Here is a 14,356-nt window from a genome sequence, read left to right as displayed (position 1 = left end):
TGGGAAATCATAGAGATCCAGTATCCTGGCACAAGCATCCATCATTGTGCACAACTTTAGTCCCTAGTACAACAAAAATAACATTACCCAGAACCGTCTGGGCCTCCTTATATTTCCGACATAACCATCGCACCACAGAGGACTGCTTGCTGGCTGTGGCTCAGCTGTTTGATATGGGAACTGGAAAGGATTGAGCTTTGGGAACGGCCAGTTGGTCTAAAGTCTTGAACACAGTAATAAAGACTGGATTGTGTAGTAACATCTTGCTCCTTAGACTGGTGTAGTTTAATTTCATTTCATTGTATTAATATAAAAATGTATCTTTTCAAAAAAAAAAATTGTTGCTTCCCTTTGGACTTTAAATATATTCTTTATACAGATTGTTGTTCGTGTATTATTGTGGGGAAAAATAAAATAAATTCTTTAGTTAATATTGGTGCTCCCATCTCTGTCCTTGGGCTAGGTTGCGCTGCTCTCCCCTGTGGACCCAAAACAAAAACGAATAAACTAATAACTAATAAATAAAATAAAAATCATATATATATATATATATATATATATATATATATATATATATATATATATATATATATATACATATTTCGACAGCAGATGGCAAAAGCTGCTGCCCACAATAAACAGTTTAATGACTGTAAGGCACAGGTCTTTTCTTTGTCATCTCAAAGAGTGTAGCTGATGAACAGAAATAGAAATTCTGTGTTGTCCCAGTGGCTGAGCCTTAACAGCAGATGTCTGAGGCAGGCCACATTTGATTATTTCTGGACGACTTCCTCCTTTGTAGCTCATAGAGACGGTACGAGAACCTCAGCATTTCACTGGCCCAAACTTAGGCTACGTCCACACGTTTTCTCTCAGTTTTGGCCTCCCGTCCACACTGAGATAACGTTTTCCCCGAAGGAAAATGCAGCGTTTTGAAAACGCTCTTGAAAACGAATACATTTGAAGACGGTGCTTTCACGTTGCAGTGTGGGCAGCGAAAACGGAGACTTTTGAAAACGATGACGCATTTTAGCAATGTGATGCAGTCATGTGACCAATTAAACAAAGATAGCAGTGGGCATTATACAGCAATTTTGTTTGCTCTCAATTTTGACAGCCCTATTAAAGATTAATATCAGTTTGTACAAGCTTCAGATAGCTTTTCTTCAAATTCCTTAATTCTCACTCACTTTTGCAACTTTGTACTTTTGTGTTACTCGCAGCAACAATTCCACCTCATTGTTAGTCCATTTACAAAAACTCGGTGCTTTTCCTCAAAATTTTGCAGTGACGTTTCAATGAGCCAGAAAGTAAATAAACGAAAGTGGTGTGCGGATCGATACTGAAATATCGATTCTTCCGATACTAGTAATTTATGTTCTAGAATCGATTCTCATATTAAAATATCGATATTTTAGTACTTTGGGGTAAATTTGTAGTTTATCATTAACAGGAACACAGTGGAAAGAAACTATATCATTCGGATCTTCTAAATTTGAAGGAACTACTTCCTCTTACGCCTTTCATAGTCATATGCAAAATACGGCTGTATAAATGTGTCGCAGCCCCTGGCATGTGCACTCAGAACAATGGCTGAGCGTAAACGGAGTCATGTGTGGACGTATTTTACCTCCACAAACAGCCAAGACGCGGTTTCCGATACATGTGGCAAGACAGTGAGGTGTTGTGGCAACGCCACTAACCTCGTCAAACACCTCAGAGTAAATCATATCACAGAATATGATGAGCTTATGTTGAGGCGAAGTGAAGAGGAGGAGGACAGGTGCTGCTAGGGCGAGACAGGCGTCTCTCGCGGAGTCCTTTAATGCTGCAGGCAGGCAACGTGTTCAAACAGTGCACAACTTCAAGTTTTTTTTTATTTCTATATGATTATTCTGTACAGTAGTCTGATGTCCTGTAATCATTATGAAGCGATATACTTATATTATTATTACTACAATTGCATAATACAATTATATATTGTGGCGTGTTGGGGGAGCAGCTAGTTCTCTCCCATCATGCCTTGGGACATGTGCTGCTGTTTAGATGTTCTTGTTTTATTGTTTATGGTTACGTTACTTTTAACTGTTATCTTGAATGTTGTGTTTACGCTGTGGTGCAGAGTCACTGACAGTTGTTGTTTTTTAGAGAGAGTGCTGTACCCTGAGTGAGTTCTGTTGTGCTGTTGTTGACCCCTGAGGCACACTGTAGCAATGGCAAGTGTTTTAATATAGAGCTCCCCCTACCAGTTTGGGGTTGAACAGCAAGTTCAATCTCTCTGTGAGCTTCTTTGTTAAGGTTCCTCTGCATGCCACATAGGTGTCAAAAGAGGGCTTCCAAGAGCATGGCCACTATTTTGAAAGAGGAAGAGGAGCTGAGGAAGATTGAGGAGCTTATCACCTGCCTGGAAGCAGTGAATGGAGCACAACCAAAGAAGTAGGGAGATCCCGGGCAGCAGCAAACCAGCCAGGGGAAGATCTGTTGGGCTTACCAGATGGAGCCTCACACCCCTGCCCACTGGGAAGCTGTCGGAGCTGCAAAGGCATGCTGCAGGCTCCAAGACAACGAGCAGCCAGCCAGCCTCCACTCAGGGTGATGCCTGGGAGCAGCACACCCTCATTGCTGGCAGCTGAGGGGGACAACGCCAATGCCTCCTGGACCAAGTACAGCCGACACTGCCACCAGGGGCTCCTGTCTGGGGGAGCATGAAGCTGCCACGCTATAATGGGGAGGCACCTCCAGAGACCTACCTTATCCAGGTACAGCTGGCTGCTCAGCTAAATGGATGGTCAACAGAGGAGACAGCTGTCCAGGTTGCCCTCACCTTGGAAGGCAGGGCCCTGCAGATCTGCACAGATCTTCAGCCAGAAGAGTGTTTAAGTTGGCCTGCTGTTGCCAGAGCAATGCGGAGCAGGCTTGGCCTCCGTACACATGCAGATGATGCCTGAGATAAACTTGCCAGCTGCCCACGGAGACAAGAGGAGAGTCTGGGTGCCTATGCTGCCGACCTTCGTCTTTACGCACAAAGACGGTACCCTGGTTTTGATGCTGCAGCACAAGAAGAGCTTGCTCTCCAGGCTTTCGTTCGGGGTCTCCAGCCAAAACGACTACAAGAGCACATCCGTCTGCATGCACCGGAAACCCTGGCAGCAGCTCTAACTGAGGCAGAAAGAGTGGAGCATGTGCTCAGCTCAGGTGCACGCAGCCCTGGCACAAGTCACCGAGTGTGTCAAATGAAGTACAAAAGGAGCAACCAGGAGGAGATGGCCCTCCAAACCACCATCACACCACCCTGGCGATCTCGGCGAGGGAATAGGCCAGCAGGTGGCTAATCCAGGGACAACTGCCATCGGTGTGGAGAACCAGGCCACATTGCACGCCTGGCACCCCAGCTGCCGTTAAACTAAGGCGGGGTGGCACAATGGAAGAACTGCCCCCCCACCACCAATCTGTCCTCCGAATCACACTTGCGGGTTGGCTGGCTTGCCAGACACAGGGACTGTATCCGGACTGTGACCTTGCTGGCACCACCTGTAGAGCCCTGATAGAAACTGGATCTACGCTTTCCTTGGTACAGGCAGGAGTCCTCCCTGGTACTGACAGCCCAAGACTGCAGGGTTGGCAGCCTACTCAGCTCCACATCACCACAGTCACGGGGGAGCGTGCCAAAGTTAAAGGGGAAAGATCCCTCCTGGCGACTGTTGCTAACTGCACTGTGGACCACCAGTTCTGGCTAGCCGGCATCCAGGACCAATGCATCAGTGGTCTGGACCTGCTGGCCAAATGGGAGGCCACAGGGTACGTGTCCAGAGGAATCCTTTACCTGGGCACGGAGGCTGTGAAGCTCCACACCACCAAGGAAGTCCCGCTGCCTGCCTCCACTTTTTCAGCCAGTGTCAGGAAGCCTGAGGACCTGTCGCCGCTGGCGGTGGAAAGGGCCTCTCCTTTACCAGCAGTACAGCAACTGTCCACAGAGACCAAGCAAGCTGTCGAGGACTTATACCAGAGGAGCTGCGAGGGTCTCCAGGCTGATCAGCAACGGCAGCTGTGGGAGATACTCGACTTGTTTGCCGACATCTTTGCAGCCAAAGATGCGGACTGCATGCAAATCAGGCTGGTACAACATGACATTGACACTGGGGATGCACGGCCCATCTGCCTCTGCCCTCGTCGCCTTCCCCTTGCCAAGCGTGCCGCAGCAGAGCAGAAGATCAGGGAAATGGCAGAGGTGGGCATCATCGAACCCTCAGACAGCCCCTGGGAAGCCCCGGCCGTACTGTTTCGGAAAAAGGATGGTACCTGGCAGTTTTGTGTTGACTATCGTCTACTCAACAGCATCACATGCAAGGACTCCTACCCATTGCCCTGGATTGACGATGCCCATGACGACATTGCTGGGTCCTGCTGGTTCAATTCCCTCAATTAGCGCAGTGGCTACTGGCAGGTGGAGCTGACGCCAGAGGCCCGCCCAAAGACTGCTTTCTCCATTGGTCAGGGACTATGGCAGTTTAAGGTGATGCCCTTCGGCCTCTGCAATGCCCCAGCCACATTTGAGCACCTAATGGAGAGGGTTCTACATTCCCCACGACCGCTGTGTGGTCTACCTGGATGACCTCCTTGTCCAAGCAACAGACTTCGAGAAAGCTTTGGCTAACCTGACTGCTGTTTTCCATGCTATCCGCCAGGCTGGCCTTCGTCTCCACCTCAAAAAGTGCCACCTCTTCCGAAAGGGGACGACTTTTTTGGGTCACATTGTCAGCAGAGCTGGGGTTTCCACTGATCCTGCGAAGGTGGCTGCTGTGAAGGACTGGCCCATTCCAGGCAATACTGCTGAGTTGCGGAGCTTCCTTGGCCTGGCATCATACTACCGGCGTTTTGTCAAGGACTTTGCTACCATTGCAAGCCCCCTGCACTGGCTCACACAGGAGGGCCGAGAGTTCCACTGGAGTGAGGACTGCGCTGTGGCGTTTGATTGGCTCCGATCTGCACTGGTTGAGGCACCGGTGCTAGCCTACCCAGACCTGCATCTTCCTTTTGTCGTGGACACCGATGCCAGCAACACGGGCGTGGGGGCTGTCGAGAGCTGCTGACCATCATCCTGGGCCTCTGCCATTTCAGACCCTACCTCTACGGGAAGAAGTTCCTCCTGTGCATAGACCATGCATCCCTCACTTGGCTGCTCAGCTTTAAAGAACCGGAGGGACAGCTAGCCCGGTGGTTGGAGACGTTGTAAGATTACCACTTTGAGGTTCGTTACCGGGCGGGACGTCTCCACACCAATGCAGATGCCCTCTCCCGACGCCCTTGTGAGGAAGAACAGTGCAGGTACTGCCAACACCTGGAGGACCAGGAGGGCATGACTTTAGTGATAGCGTCACCACAGGGTGGCCATGAGAATGACTCTGTTCCAGGTGGGCACTGTAGCAGTCTTCAGGTCCAGTCCGCTGCAGGGCACACTGAGGGTCTGGAGGCCATGGATCCCAAACAGCTGCAACATGACCAGAACCAAGACCCTGCCCTTTCACAGGTTCAGTGTTGGATTGGGGCCGGTCAGAGACCATCATGGCCAGAAGTATCTGCACTGGACCTCAAGACCAAGGCTTTCTACTCCCAATGGGCTAACCTCACAAGCCGGAACGGCCTCCTCTATCACCGCTGGCAGGCTCCCGGGGGTCACCATGAGGTCTTCCAGCTCTTGGTACCTCAACAGTTGCGGTCCAGGGTCCTCCAGCTGGTCCATGGTGTGGCGGGGGCAGGACACTTTGGAGTTACCAAGACTCTGCGGCGACTTCGGTCTCGGTTCTACTGGCCCAGGTGTCGCCAGGATGTAGAGCTCCATGTCCATCTGTGATGCCTGCACGTCTCAGAAAGGGCCTTCCCAACACTCTCATGCCCCCTTGCAGCAGTATCAGGTGGGGGCTCCCATGGAGTGGGTCGGAGTCGACATCCTGGGACCCTTCCCCACCACTGGCCAGGGGAAGCGCTACATCCTGGTTGCCATGGACTACTTCACTAAGTGGCCTGAGGCCTATTATGCAGTCCCTGACCAGTGTGCGGGGACCCCGGGTTGGACTACCTCCACAACCTCCTGGCCCGGCTATGGGAGGTGCACCAGTTGACCAGGCAGGCTCTCCGAGACGCAGGCTCCCAGCAGAAGCGAGCTTCTGATAGCTGCTGCAAGGGGGAAGGACTCTCGCCAGGTCAGCATGTGTGGGTCTACAGCCCGGAAAGGAAGAAAGGGCTTTCCCCCAAACTGATGAGCCAGTGGGTTGGACCCTGCACTGTTCTGGAGAGGCTGTCCGACGTGGTCTACAGGGTGTGGCTGGTCAAATGGAACAGGATGGTCGTACTCCTTCGTGATCGCCTGGCACCCTATCAGCCCTTGAGTCCAGAGACTTTGCTATGGACATGCTGGTTGCTGGGGACAGCTAACCACTCAGGTGGGGGCTGTGTGGCATGTTGGGGGAGCAGCTAGTTCTCTCCCATCATGCCTTGGGACATGTGCTGCTGTTTAGATGTTTTTGTTTTATTGTTTATGGTTACATTATTATGAAGTCACTGACAGTTGTTGTTTTGTAGAGAGAGTGCTGTACCATGAGTGAGTTCTGTTGTGCTGTTGTTGACCCCTGAGACACATTGTAGCACCGGCAAGTGTTTTAATAAAGAGCTCCCCCTACCAGTTTGGGGTTGAACAGCAAGCTCAATCTCTCTGTGAGCTTCTTTGTTAAGATTCCTCTGCATGCCACAATATTGTATTATGAAATACAATGAAACATTACATTTTTGTCGATACCACCCTGAATTTTACTTGGTATCGGATCGGAAAGGAAATCAGTGGTATCGCACATCACTAATAAATGGCAGACAGAAATGAGGCAGGTCGAATCTTCTTGCGTTTCACGCATGTGCAGTACTGGAATGTGGACGCACAACTCCGTGAAAATGACTGAAAACGCTAGTGTGGACGCCGAGCGTTTTGAAAACGCCATTTTCAAATCTATGTGTGGACGTGGCCTTAGAGCAACCCCCACCTGGGATAGGGTGCGCAGCTGCTGATGAAGGTTAAGGTGTTAGGAAATACCACCATTAAAGGGGTGGGGGATGTCACAAGGTAGAATATTTGGGTTTATGTCCTTTGCCTGTTTATTTTGTGCTTGTAGCATTTTAGCTTTTTTTTCTGCTTGTTGTTGGTTTTATTTGTTTTTAGATGTCTTGATTTTAATTGATATATGTGTAGTTTTAATAACCTGCCAGATTTAATGACTGTAAAATTGACCTAAATAAAGAGTGTGAGAGAAAGCTGCCAAGGATTTCAGCCTGGGGCAGGTCACTGAGGAACATTTAGTAGCTGCAATATGGAGATATAGGTGGGAGATCTGATCAATACCCAGAGATATTATAAGTAGCCTAAAGCAGAGGAACATGGGGAATGCCAGCGTAAGATGCCAAAGTAGAAGATGTGCTGCCACAAACACCTTGCCATTACTAACCGACCATAACGAGACCCAAAGCTAGATGCTATAGTCAAATCTGGAGGAGCCAAAGGGCAGAGCCCAGAGCTTCGCACACCTCTGTTAGTAACCTGTTTCAACTCTTTGTAAAGCAGCTGGACTAGTGTCGGGATAGCAGGAGTTCCAGAGGGGCATTCGGGATTAGGAGCTGTGTCGGTATCAGAGTTGTTTGCAGCAGCTCTGTTTTACCAACAGCACTGCCCAGTGTTGTAGTATCAGGAGGGAGGCACAGTGTTGAGGGAAGAGGTGTGTTTGCTGTCTGCGGCAGGCTGTTTGATATGGGGATGGGAAAGGATCATGCTTTGATCTGAAATCTTGGACAGAGTAACACAGACTGGACTATGCTGTAACAGCATGTTTGTCAGGCTGGTGTAGTTTATTTTATTTCATTTGTTTTAATGTACCGGTGTATATCTTATGAATAAAGTTTTTTTGACAAGTTAAGTTTCTTTTCCTTTAGTATTTTAATGCTCAACTGTTTTACTCTTTTTAGTCACTTTTATTGACTTTTATCGAGTCAGGTTACCTTCTATTTACAGATTGTTTTCCTTTTATTATCGAAAGGGAAATTAAAATGTGTTTTTTTCCAAACACATCCTTGCTCCAGTCTCTGTCCTTGGGCTAGGTTGCATTGCCTTCCCTTGTGGAATCAAAACAAAAACTAATAACTTAGAAACAAGATTTCCCCGGCTCTTTAAAACCTAGGTGGCAATATCATTAATAAAGCAAGTGGAAAGTTACCACTTAGCCTTGGCCCCACAGAGCAAAAGAGCACAAACTTCACCACAGATACAGAATTTGCAAGATGAAGAAAACACGATTCCAGTCAGCAAAAGCACTGTAATGGCCATCAAGTAGTATTACTGACATCAGACTATGTGTAGAAGTCTCTAAACATGAAAGCGTATAGATGACTAGAGATTTTAGAGGAGCTGCAACATGTCAGTGGGAATATTCAAGTCTGGAGCTGTTTGCCTTTTCCTGGAGTTGGACACCTGCACCAAATGGATTCCTCTCTTGCCAGAGACAAGTGCTCTTTCATTTCTGTAGAGACAGGAGACGCCATCTGCATCTTTGCAAAGAAAATTTCATAGTGCAGAAAAAAGAAAGAATCCCAACTGAAACAGAAAATACTTTCCAAGCACCATGTGAAGACCAAAGAAGGTCAAAGAGTACAGACAGTCATGGACTTTCATCTGACGTCAAAAGTATAAGCTCCACAGCTTTAATATTAAATACTGTATATACTGTACCCTGTAGGTGTGTATGTGTCTGTTATTTCTCAGTCTCAAAACCCACCTAGAAATGTGTACTATATTAAACGCCTCTTTAAAATGCATGTTACGTCTCAATCTCAGAGGACTAATGTCTATATCAGTGCAGTTTTGTGTGTGTTTGATAACAGGTCAGACAATCGAAACCTTTATCTAACAGGGTATACGAGTTCTGTCAGTCATGCCAGTGTATATTCCTCACTGAAGCCGTCACATTTCATTCTGTTTACAGTCCACTCACTCCCCACAGCCAGATATCAGGATTCCAAGGCAAACCACATGCTGCAGCACGAGGCCAACACCAGCTATACTTATTGGGTATTAGACGGCCCTGCAATCTCCGTTTCATGAACAACTGGTCTATAAACACTATTGATTTTCACACTGTGGTTTTTGGCACATATTTCTAGTGGATTGTGGGCGTTCATCACAGCGATGACTAGTAATGAATAATAATGCAGACTTATGAGGAGACAGTCAGAGATGCTTTTGTTTTTTTGTTTCCTCATCTGATTAAAGCAGGTGCTAAATGGTGGGACCCTGAGATCATGAGGTGGAGCAGCTACAAAGCTACTTCAAGCTATGTGAAACTACATAACAATGATAGACATGGAGGAAATAAATAATGCAACATATGATAAAAAAAATATCCTAAACTCAATTCTTAAATTGCATTATTTTGTATGGAGTCATGCCATTATTATTGACATCTGTAATTTCAATACAATATGAAAAGCAATACACCTTAACCTCCTCTGATAACAACAATCCAATTAGAACTGGCATTTCTACAATATGCTTCAATTTGTTACAGATCAAAGAAGTTTAGCGTAATATGAAACTTTAAATCTTAATTCTGAAGGTAATTTTATCTGGCCCAAACAATGATATGGACTAACCACACTACTGTTCTCTCCCTAAACCACTGTGCTGTCAGTAATTTGGTTAACTGTGGCCCAGTATAGTAGATGAGAAGGTAACTGCGTTTTTCATTTGTGTTTTTCAGTTTCAGGCACTGCCTTGCTTGGGTCACATTAAATTCTTACTCGTACGGGAAAGTCTCAAGAGAGTACCGGGTCACGTGGGCTAAACAAACACTTCAAGATTTCATCCCCAATAAAGCAAGCCCTGTAAAAGTTACTAGTACAAGCCAGGTTTTATTGTAATCTGTTTGGAGCCATGTTAAGTTTCTCTCCAGGAATAAATCCCCACTCTGTGAGTAATTTATCACGTTCCCAGCTGTGTAAACACCACACAGCGGTTCACTTAGAAACTCACCAGGATGCGCAGCAGCGATGTACCAGGTGGTGTGTTTTCAGGGAGGCTGATGTTGTAGAGGGGTCTGCTGAAGATGGGGCGGTTATCATTCTCATTGATTAGTTCAATAAAGACGCGAGCAAATCCCACATGATCCGACATGGATTCATTTGCATAAAGCTGAGAGAGAGAGAGCAAGGAACAGAAGCAATGAATACACACAGACACATGAATGTTTCCTCAGATATAAAGAATGATTAAAGGAAAAAACAACAGATTATTATGCATGGAGGCTGTTGGTTGCATTCTAAAAAGTGTAATCTGAATTTGCTACTGAAATAATTTATTTAAGATTTACAGTGTGCTACTCTGATTCTATAAACAACTCGGGGTTAAACTGAGGTGACAAAATAGCAATTTCACTGTTCAAACAACTCGGTGCTGTTTAGAAAGAGATATTGCTCCAGTCTAACTGTGCCTTGTGTCCAAACAAATTAAAACACTTTTCAAGAAACATAATGAAGTTACATTCGGATTTTCTTTTTCACAGCTCTGGCTTGGTCCACAGTTCATTTCCATTGATTATAAATCTTTAAGCTACTTTAGGCTTTTTAATAGATATTATCAAAAAAACCAACAGCTATGCTTTGTTGGGGTGATGCAGGTTTCTCAGGTAAATCTACAGGGCACAACTACTCAAACTAAGTTGAAAAACTTACTGAAAAACTGAAGCTGCGAATCTGTTCGTAGTCCAGCGGCATGGCAACCCTCATCCTGATGTCGGCACGCCCTTGCACCGCTGTGGGGGAGATGGTGAAGTATTCTGAATTGTTTCCTGTCAGAAACACTTGGAACATGCTGTGCACCCCCTGCCATAGGAAGGATAAGAGAGAGGATAGAATAAGAGCAAGAAAATTGTGTTTTTAAAAGATGGAGCACAGTCAGGTGGCAATATATACTGAGTCTAACCTATGAGTGAGAAATGTGCAGTATACGATACATGGCACTGTATATTTAGCAAGTCAAAAGAAATCACATTTAATTATAGGGGGAAAAAACATGTCTATCTATCTCGACAGGATAGATAGACAGCATACATATTTTTCACGCATTTATGGCTGTTGTACCTAGAATGATGTATATCAAAAGCCTGCACATAGTCTAGTAGTGTTAGGTAATAACATGTACTAACAACAGTGTAATAACTGTATGATATTGATGTGTTTTCATTTAAATATTTCTCTGTCTTTGCTGGTAAAATGATAAAATTGCAGCTATACTAAAGATTAATGTATCGCTGATGACAGGACACGAGATACTTGTAATTTATACCTGTACAAATGCATGAATGATGTGGAAGGGTTATTCTCTTTTTCTGACAACGCTGTATTTTATTCTGTTGTATATAGTATCTTATTCTTCTTATCTTATCGTATTCCAGTGTTTTTCTTAATTTTTGCTACTGTAACTTTGCACTGTCCACTTTCTGCTGTAACACAACAAATTTCCCATGGGTGGGACTAATAAAGGTTTTCTTATCTTATCTTATTTTATTTTATTCCAAACTTTTCTTTCAATATGTCACATGTTTGTGTTCGTACTTTAAAATAATAGATTATTAGAGTTTTATATTTTCTAATTAGTTTTTTTTCTGGTTATTATGATCATATATCATATATCATATATAAATCTACATAGCCAAATACAAACACAGCCTCAACAGGGTCACTTTGATATGAACATATTTCATATTTCTGGTATCTTATTAGTTAGTTTTCTGAGCACACAATATTATTTCAGTTAGTTCATTTATTTTCTTGAAAGTCCCCCCCCCCCACCTAGTTTTAATTTTGAGTTGTATTTAATTAACAATAATAAATGATCTTCAAAACCAGCTTTTTTATTGTCAGTCTTGAGCAGGATGTTTCTTTTCTGAGAACAACTGTGAAATATGTTGAACGCTCATAATGAAGCAGTTATAAAAAGGCACACCAAACAATGCACCAGTGAAGAAAATGTTAAATCGAGACGGAACAAGCCAACTCGAAAATTCCTTCAGGATGCATTTGGCGTGGAGGAGTGCACTTTGTACAAAAAGAACAAAGTGACAAGCCAGAATATTAATAACAGTAACACTGAAAGGTCCAACTGTGATCAGACATAAGAATCAAATCATAGCCCATACCACAGATTCATCACTTCTCCGTCTGTAAAACTTGGGTCACAGTTTAAGTGATACACAGAATTTATTCCCCATTTATTTCCCACAGAGCTCTAAGAGTAAGTCAGACTGCATGAATACCTAGCCAGAGAAGAAAACCATATGCTTTGCGCACATTGTGTGTTTTATGAGAGAGGAAAAGGGGTTGACGTGATCCCTGGTGACAACCATGACTATCTACCTCAATCCAGCTACATTCGTTTGTGTTTGCTTTCTAGCTCACTGCAGCGTAAGTTGCCAGCACAATGTTTATGATTATGTAGATTATGTGAACATGAAGACTGATTTAGAAATACTATGTTTTGTGTCATTGCAGTTATGTGTAATGAAAAAGTATATATATGAAATTTGGAATAATGGAGGGAAAAAAACCCCCAACTCATCTTTTCCTTCTCCACTTCTTTTTCCTCAGATAAATCCCCACGTGCAGATGCATTATGGGTAAATATAAACCAGTGACATCACATCTCTGAAATACCTGTGGCTTTCTTGAGCGGGAGAAAAAACCCCATCTCTAGGTCCTTCCTGTCTTGATGTATAAAGCTTCAGGGCAGCCAATCATGTAGCCATTGTGGCAGACAGAGGAAGACGGGTGGCGTGGTCAATTGGCATTATGCTGCCAGTTGAAATAGCCCCCTTGTTTTTGTTTTCGTCTGTGGGAGAACCATTGTGGCTGATGACTCCTATTTAAAAGACCATCCAATATGCAGGGATGTCACCTCAAACTGCCCATAAACGTAATTGCCCGTCCATTTGCTTCTGCCTTTAGAAGCCCCCAATAAAAGCATCCTGTCAGATGCAACTGCCACAAAGTTTAGTGACAAGCTCCAGCAGCAAAAAGTTTTTAAAGATGCTAGCCAAGTAGAAGAGGATATGAAGGCAGCGACAGGCAGAGAGGTAACTACCACTTGTGTCATAGTCTAAGAAAAGAAATGTCTGCCTATAATCCCTTACACATGGAAGGAGTGAGATTACAGAGCAGGTGTAGTGGAGTGTGAATGAGTTTGTGTGTATCGGCAATGACATGCAGGTTTAAAAGATCAAAAAAGCAATAAAAAACTGCAAGACAAAAAACACCTCGTGGGCTTTACTCCTTGCAATTGATGTACTCGTGGCTCTATCACAGCAGAGTAACAATGCAAAACTGGTAGAGTTTAAAATGCCCCGGAATACGTTTTCTGCATTTTCTCTTTATATTTTTTCCATGTGACACTTTGCTTTTTAAGCTCTTTTTGATGTCTTTTGTTTTGTTGCATGATGATGACTTAACAGTGAGCTGGGGCTGCTAATGCGCCGATTCTGGTAAGTGCTTTCGAATGCAGCATCTACGGCGAATCTAGTAAATTAAAACCGTCTCGGAGCCATTCCCCCATTTGCAATAAGCAATCTTAGCCCAGATATGTTAGGTGTCTGGAAGCCTCCCCTGAGCGAACGCTGATATTGGTGTTATCTCATGCCAAGGTGTCTGGGTCGTCACCCCACCTGCGTGCAGCAACACGCTTGCAGTGCTCTCTTCTCTGCTTGCTGCTGGAACACAGGCAGAAGCAAACACGCCATCCCTAGAATGGATAAACAGACCTGCTGCTAAATATTCCTGCTATCTCTCCTTTCAAGTGCTGTATTCCTCTCCTGACTGTTTTCTTCCTGCTCCACCAATTACTACGACTTATGATTTTGCTCCTCTCCTCTCCCCTCCGCAAGTCTGTTTCTCTTTATTCTCTACCTTCTTTTCTATCCACTTGACTCACAGTTATCTGTCAAATTCCACCCTGGCGGCTGCTGCGCCTGAATCAATCAGAGTTGACTAGTTTTCAGCTTATCTGCACCCTAGGTGATTGATTTTCCTCGTTAGGTATAATTTGATGCTCTATCCCATCTCTTCCAGAGCAAATTAAATTGTAGTCGAGTCCAATGCGCTGGTGTGAGCGAGCGTGTGCATATGTGAGCGAGGGAGAGAGAAAACGAGTGAGACAGAGCAAGCCTAAAATGTTTGACTTCTGTGTATATTTTGGTGTCTGAGTGTATGTGACTGCGTGTCACCACAGTAGGCTGATAGATACAGTAAATGGGAAGTGGCGGGCAAACCAAAGGAG

At 44.8% G+C, this 14,356-nt stretch overlaps 1 protein-coding gene across 1 annotated transcript in view; it reads right to left on the bottom strand.

Moving 5' to 3' along the window:
• cdh23 (cadherin-related 23) overlaps positions 1–14,356 on the bottom strand; it is a 184,809-nt gene that overhangs the window by 72,077 nt on the left and 98,376 nt on the right. The window contains exons 11-12 of the mRNA XM_085369492.1: positions 10,762–10,911; positions 10,064–10,222 (exon numbers count right to left, since the gene is read on the bottom strand). Of these exons, the coding sequence (XP_085225618.1) occupies positions 10,064–10,222; positions 10,762–10,911 (309 nt within the window). The remainder of the gene's footprint in view (positions 1–10,063; positions 10,223–10,761; positions 10,912–14,356) is intronic.

The sequence above is a fragment of the Diplotaxodon limnothrissa genome, linkage group LG13 (assembly GCF_057381915.1).
Source record: "Diplotaxodon limnothrissa isolate DT_005_m linkage group LG13, D_limnothrissa_male_GT1.1, whole genome shotgun sequence".
Taxonomy (NCBI): Eukaryota; Metazoa; Chordata; class Actinopteri; order Cichliformes; family Cichlidae; genus Diplotaxodon; species Diplotaxodon limnothrissa.
The sequence above is the reverse complement of the archived record's forward strand: the minus strand, read 5'-3'. Positions and strand labels throughout refer to the sequence as shown.